Source organism: Amblyomma mixtum, chromosome 1 (genome assembly GCF_055824585.1).
Source record: "Amblyomma mixtum isolate Tamu chromosome 1, ASM5582458v1, whole genome shotgun sequence".
Lineage (NCBI taxonomy): Eukaryota > Metazoa > Arthropoda > Arachnida > Ixodida > Ixodidae > Amblyomma > Amblyomma mixtum.
This window is the reverse complement of record NC_143012.1, coordinates 43,525,546-43,532,993: the sequence shown is the minus strand read 5'-3', so window position 1 is coordinate 43,532,993 and position 7,448 is coordinate 43,525,546. Positions and strand designations below refer to the sequence as shown.

Genomic DNA, 7,448 nt, shown 5'->3' with positions numbered 1-7,448 from the left:
CACGTGCTGCTGCCGACTGGAACGACCTATCCAACGACATCGTTGCCTTCGTGTCCTCATCCGCGTTCGCCTAAAATGTTGCAAATCACCTTTCGTTGTAACACACTTAGTCATCCCAATGTTTGTTCATTCCCATTATGTAACGCCCGTCGTCGGGTATTTAAGGAAATAAAAGCAAATGAAATTGTCTATCGACATCTGCATAGATATTTGAAACTTAATATGTTTACTGTGTGAAACCGCTGGGCGAATGTATATATATATATATATATATATATATATAAACGTAATTCGGTTGACACACGGTAGAAAAACAACAACTTTATTCTAACGTTTCGACCAGGGTCTGGCCTTCGTCAGAGAGGCCAGACGAAGGCCAGGGTCTGGCCTCTGACGAAGGCCAGACCCTGGCCTCTCTGACGAAGGCCAGACCCTGGTCGAAACGTTAGAATAAAGTTGTTGTTTTTCTACCGTGTGTCAACCGAATTACGTTTATGTTCTACCGGATCCATCCGATCTTCACCCCTTCTTATACCTTCTTATATATATATATATATATATATATATATATATATATATATAATCCGATAGCGACTACAAAACGACGGTAGTAACCGGATGACATCGGTCATAGAAATCAGTACGGAGAAGCTTCTTGCATATGTAGCATAGCAAGCAACAAATTCAGCTTCTATATCGGCAAAAACAGGCTTACCTTATTTAACATAAAATCTCGCTCACAGCAGTAACAATTCTTCGCTTTAATCAACAATCAGAATCAACAATCTTTGGACTCGGTCAATTGCAGTCACAAGCACCACCTCTCCTTCATGTAAAGCGGCTAAAGTTTTCCTTCAACAGCATTTTAAATATGCGCCGGGAAACTTACGTCCACTTCCAAAACGAACTCACCAAGAAAGCGGGTTTAACGCAGTTCCGCTGTCGTAGGACTGAACTTGACACAGGCACAACACAGTTCACGTGGCGAGACGGCTACGCACAACTAAGGCACTACGTCCACGTAGACTAACCTTGTCTCTCTACGAGGCACCCGTGCTGTCTTTTGCCGCACTGAGGTACTCGTCCGCGCTGTAATTAAACATCGCAAAGTCCATAGCGTAGATATTGTAAAGCATCTCCACTTTCGACTTGGGCAAGCTGGTGAAGTAAGCCAGCGTCATGTCCTTGGTGTCACTAGGTCCCTTGTTGGCCCACAGCTGAGATCCATCGGGCAAGCCCAACGCGCGGTACATCACAGGCACGTCCTCGAGCGTCCCCACGAAGTCGTACGGCACAAGGCACGGTTCGCAACGGTGGGCGTACAGCTGCCAGTGCAAGTCGTAGTGTGTCGGCTCGATGCTTAGCAGGAGGTCAACGAACTCCTCGAACGTGATGAGGTCTTTCTTCGTGTCCACGTTCCCGGCGCCTCTGTACTTAACCATGACTTTGTTCCAGTACTTGTAGTAGAAGTACCTCCCGGTCGACACGCTCCTTCGTGTCTTGTCTTCGAAGAAGGACACAAGTCGCTCGAACGGGTGACGCACGAACATGATTTTGAAGGCGTTCGCCAGAGTGGTCATGTTCACCTCTTTCCTGTACAGCGCGTACGGTAGGCCCATCTTCATGTAAACGTAGTAGTGCATGCTAGATGCACTGTACATTCCTCGGTGACTCTCGTTTAGGCTTAGCAGGAGTGTCTTGAGGCTCGTGTTGGCGACCTTGGGGATGGAGCAGTACAGGACACTGCGGTTGTTTCTGGGATTTACCGCGTAAAGCAGCTGCTTGTAGTTCCAGTAAATGCCATGCAATGCGGAAGCTTCGGTTTGGTTTCTATCTGCTAATCTTTTGCTTTGCAGCTCGGCGTAACCTTGACAGAAGCGCCGCACGTGTTGAGTGAGACCTTTGACGGCCACAGTTGTTGCTTTCGTACTTGCCTGTGTCGATTGTTCGGTAACGCGCTCCGATGCTCTACCTTGTTGAGCAAGAAATTGCTTCGTATGTGCAGAGGGATGCAACCGGGGAAGCTGCAAAATAAAAACAGAGCTACTGTATGAAAAACGTGCTGTACATAAATGTAGCCAAACGTACATAGTTTCTTTTTTTTTTGCCATGGAGCTCACCTATGTTAGAGAGTATAGTGTGCCATTTGTTCCTGAACGCCGTGTCAAAGGTACACAAGCACTCCTCTCTGTATAAAAAAGCACTCACATCGAAATTTGGAACATCACTTTGTGTACGTATTCGATATTGTGAAAAATTGGACTTCAAATTTCGCTAGGGTCTCTCAGAGATGCCGGAAGCATGACCGAGCCTTTCCTGTCAGGCCGCCACACTATTATTTATTTATCCTTTCATGATCTACCATCCTCTAGGTAACTGAACGAAGAAAAGAATCTCGGTGTTAGCTCTCTTCCCAAACCCACATTTCTTCGGAGCATTTCCCGAGTGATTATTCATAGGCCTTGCTGGGGGATGACCCTCTTTTGGGTTCACGTCCGAACTATTCTTTCCCGTTCCAAGTGTCACCTCTAGGCACGAAACTTTCTTACATCTATTCATCATCTTCATTAACAACAGCACCAGCAGCTTAACTACGCCCACCGAAGGACAAAGACTTTTCTAATGACCTCTAATTAACATTGTCTCCAGCCAGTTGCGCCATTCGTATTCCCGCAAACTACCTAGTCTCTGCCGTCAACCTAACTCTAATCCTCCCTCTTATAGGTTACCTTCCTTTGGAATCCACTCCGTTTATCTAAGAATCTATCGGTTATCTGCCCCTCTCATCACATGTCCTGTCAACGCCTATTTCATCAGCTTTAAATAAGCCAGGATACCATCGAGGCGTGTTTGTTATCTGACCCACTGTGCTCTCTTCTGTCCTGTTAATATAATAATTACCATATTCCTTTCCATAGTTCGCTTCACTGTCTTTAATTTACGTTCATCCATTTTCATTAGCATCCACGTTTCTGCCGCAGTGTTGACTACTGAAAAGGCACAATCATGTATACTTTCTCCTTGAGGGATATAAAATGCAGTCTACTGCATTATTATTATCCTAGCTATTCCACACTCGTGGTCCGGATGTGCGCTCACTGCCTGCCCTAAATATATGTGTTCCTTTAGAATTTCTAATGCTTCGCCGCCTATCGTAAAACTGTTGCTGCCCACCCAGACTGTTGAGCTTACTTTAGTCACACCGTCCTTTTTGCCTGTTTAGGTCATCAGTCATGATCTGCAATTCTTCACTTGTTTACTTACCCTCACTTACTCACCCTTAGTGAGTTAGCAGGACAACGCCATCAGCAAATCGATGATTACGTGCAAAAATGACAGTCATAGTGACTCGAAAGAAAGCTCGCAGCGAGGGACTGTTACTATGGGAAAGAGGGGTACGGATCACCCTCTTGCATGAGCGGTTGTCTGCGGAATCATGTGCCGTTACACCTAAAAATTTATATTGGTGCCACTTAAGAACCATTTCTCCTCTAACAAAAGCAACCACGACCAGGCTGGTGTGTTAGAGCACATCGCGGTAGTTCAGATTTGAAATGTCACCTGTAATGTAGATGGCCCAAGCAAAATTTAGAGCCAGTGCTTAGTCATCGCAGGCTGTCAGCTGCAGGATATAGACGGGTTGCCTTATTATGGGCTTTGTTTTTGCGTGCTTACGAAACGCAGCCCAAACTTCTTTTTATTGTCCATTGGATGAGTGGGTCAAGCACCACGCTATGTTGCAGTCATGTGCTGAGTTTCCGAGCTTAATGCGACGTTTAGTGCACTTTTCACCGGAATAAGGTCAGTTTTTACTCCATCGCAAATAAGCACTATGGTCGAAGGAGTGGTGACGTACAACGATGAAGTGGTCGTAATGCACCATCAAACCAATCCCGGCTGCGTTCTCTCCTCAAACCCTACGCCGTTCACTGTTTCCGCATCGGCTGTCAATAAAGAAACATAAATAAAAATTCTTGTTCTTACCTTCACGAATGCCGACATCAGGAGCAAGGAGAACCCACAAAGGCAGAGGCAAGTAAATGTCAGTCGTCGACACCTGGATGGCCTCCTGTTCATTTTTCAGCAAAGCTTTGAGTTCGAAAGAATGGTCGGAAAAGAACAACTGGTAAGGCATTTGACTTGCATCTCTTCACGCCATATTTCTGTTAAGGCTTCGGTCAATTGCCCTTTGTTGTTGGGGGTAACGTACGACCCTACTGAGACATCAAGACATTGTTAACTGCGTCGTCGCATAGAAGGGTGTCGACGCAGTTCTGAATTACCGAAGAGGCCTTTCCTGCCTCGCTCTACCAAACCGCTCAATGCTTGGATGAAGTGTAATCCACATGTTCCTTGGTAGGTGATTATCTCCGATGCAACTTCAGAGGTTGCTGAGGTTCGTAGATCTTCTTACGTCAGATGTATCGTTTGCAGACCGCGGTGACCGAAGCAGGTTAACGCCGTTCAACCAGTGTCTTCCAGCGTGACATGTCCAGCTGTCAGTTCGTTCGTCAAAGCATTCCAGTATCGCTGCTAGGCACCCAATCTTCCCAGGATTCTTCCCAGCTTATCTTCCCTCGCTTCCGTTATCACGCAGTCACCACTGGTCGGGCGCAGTTTGCAGACTGTCCGTCTCCTCCGATGAGATAATCTCATCCTGGGCTCCTCTTCAGCGGCCGAATATCCGTTTTCGCCAAAGAGATGCGGACCTCAAAAAGCGTGCCGGCGGCGGGTCCCGCACCTGTGTCACGAAGCAGAGGCACCTGGGGTTCTCCCGCCCAGCCAGATCGTGTCTCCAACTGCAGCGGCGTTTTTTTTTTTTTTTTTGCGTGGATAGAGAGCGCGCAGATGACCACGCCGTAGTTCACGCCCTGGGCCGGCAGCCGTGAAGGCGGCAACGGATGTGGAAGGAAGCGAAGTCTGCGGCAGCTGTGGCAGCTTGTGCCGAGGACGCGAGGGAAAAAAAATGAGCGAAGAAGGAATGAAAATGGCGCAGAAACAGCCCTTACGTTATGTCTAACTCATAACACCTCTCACTCTCTCCCTTTCTCTCTCTCGTGCCCAAGGACTGAACCTTTTTCTGGCTCGCCTCTCTTCTTTACCGTGGCCTTTTTTTTTTTCATTCTTTTCCTCCGTAGACCCGGTGTTAGAGCGCGCCGCAAAAGACGGAGGGCTCTTTTACCCGAAAGCCGCTTTTCAATCGACGTCGGGGCCCAGGACGCGGCCCTTGTATACTCGCTACTTCGTTAGTACGGTGCAGTATGCTGTGGGTAGTATGCCTCCTGTCAGGCAATATTGGACTGTGTCTACAGAGCGTGCAGGAAAAAGTGTTCTCTCGCGAGGTTTCTGCGCCGTCTATACGTGCTGTTTTCCTAATGTCAATGGATACCACCGTAACCACGGCAACTTCCTTCGTCATTGGACAATCACAGGGCAAACTAGCCTTTTTGTAGCACCGTTCACTGATTGGCTAGAAGCCACGTCTGGCTTTTACAATGATGCACGCTATTAGCTGAATGTAGCATACATTCTTTCTGTCCTCCACATGCAATCAAAAAAATAAGCATGCAGCTTTGGGAAAGCTGGAGCTTGTTCCTGCCGATAATCGTCTTGGTATCGGAAGGAAAACCTTTTGAGTGACGGCCTTTTTGTCGCTATTCGTTTGGACGTGAAATGTGAATGGTCAAAGCATTCGTGCCGCTGCCAATAAATCTGCGTTTTGCCAATATAGTTCTTGACGTGCACAGTAAAGTCTCAGTTACAGGTACCCTACTGCACGGTAGTCAAGGAGAAAGGAGTCTGGTCAGCCTCTCCACTTTCATTTCTCTACAACCTCTCTCTCTTAACACCTTTGCTTTCCTACTCTAGGTTCCTGCTGCCTGTTCATCCCCGTAATGGTCTACGTAACCCTTACGACGCAGCCTGCAGAGATACCAGTACTCCTCATTTTCTGCCCGCTCAAGATTATCGGATCTTCGAGGTACACCCCCCTCCCCCCCCCCCCCCCCCCCCGAACCACATTTCCCAACATATTTCTCAATATTAAACTGTCAGCAGATGGAGGCACAAAGATTATGTTGCGAGCTAAATTTGTGTAAAGGTCAACTTTTTCTGCAAAACAACCTAAAAATTGGAAGGGCTTACCATGTCCACAATTCTCGGGTAAAAATTTTGAAACTTGGAACACTGCAGGAATAGAAATATTCAAGGTGATGTTTCATTCTTTTTAATATATCGCAAAATCTTTCAAAGTATTTACATTAACCCCATCGAACAGTTAAGACTGTCTTAGAAAACCGATGGGGAAAGCTTTTGAAGATAGCAAAAACGTTATCAGAAAAAAAAGAAACGAAAACTCTCGTCTCATGACCTGCGAATAGGTTGATTATTATTGTGAAATTTTACATTATATGAAAAATTGTGTTCATCAAAGGTTTCCTGCTGAAAAATATTTTCATCCAGAATTGTTGGGTATGACATAAACAAGTGACAGAATGGTTTGTGAATTTCACCTTTTATTAATTACGCGTGTATCAATGCGTGTACATAGTTGATCGCCTCTAAAAGCTCAGAAAATGTCATGACTTTGATAACTTTTATCCAACACTAATAATAAGTTTAAAAATAGATATGCCAGCTTCTTCTTTGTTCACTGATGAAATGTTGAAGCCAGCAACGACGAGAAGGTGGATGTTTCAAACTTTTATTAAACGTTTTCGCTTGATGGACCTACGAAACGATAAGTTGCTCTGTTCGCACCTGATCCTGCATCAGCTAACCCTCCTGTGCCGCCTTGTCGTTCCTTCGTTGCCTCAGTGCCCACCTCCATAGCCCGCCGCCACCTGGATAGCTTCGGCCAATACTGCATGTTATTCGCGATACACGCTGCATGCATTCCTCCTAGGCGTCTCTGCCCGAGCTGCGTTTGCACTCTGAGCTCTTTCGTGCAGCGCTTCTTCAGAAATCACGATTCCGCACCATTTCATTTCCACTCTCATTCGCGGTATTTGCGCACACACCCGGACGCCGAAATGGAAGGGAAAGGGAAAGGGAAGGGAAAGGGGAGAGAGGGGTCTTTTCTCTTGTGGAACGCAGAGAAAAAGGGAAGCCTTTCGAAGGAAAGTGGCCTGCGCATCCGCCACGATAGAAGATGTTCGTGTGCGGCACAGAACGTGAGGCACGCGAAGGACTTTGATTTATATCGCCGTCCCCACTGTCTCTGGGAGGACGGCGCCAGGGCTACGTGCTCTCGCACCTATCACGTACGCCGGCCGCGCTTCCTTCAGACGGATGCGTCGATCTCGGGACGGTAAATATGTTGGATCGCAGGTGCGCGGGAACGGGTTAGAGATTCACTCGCCTCTGAGGTGGTAACCTGAATTCGTGGAGGAATGAACGTCTCGAATTAGACGAAGGTGGGAAGATTTATGTTATGTGTACAGAGCTCC

The 7,448-nt window shown here is 46.8% G+C and overlaps 1 protein-coding gene across 1 annotated transcript; it reads right to left on the bottom strand.

The window, feature by feature from the left end:
- Window positions 1-1,040: 1,040 nt before the first annotated feature.
- LOC149366173 (carbohydrate sulfotransferase 11-like) lies at window positions 1,041-4,115 on the bottom strand. Its single transcript, XM_089553408.1, has 2 exons — window positions 3,985-4,115; window positions 1,041-2,024 (listed from the first exon to the last, which is right to left on the bottom strand). The coding sequence occupies exons 1-2, from the start codon at window positions 4,075-4,077 to the stop codon at window positions 1,041-1,043; spliced, it is 1,077 nt and encodes a 358-aa protein (XP_089409534.1). The 5' UTR covers window positions 4,078-4,115.
- Between the last annotated feature and the right edge of the window lie 3,333 nt (window positions 4,116-7,448).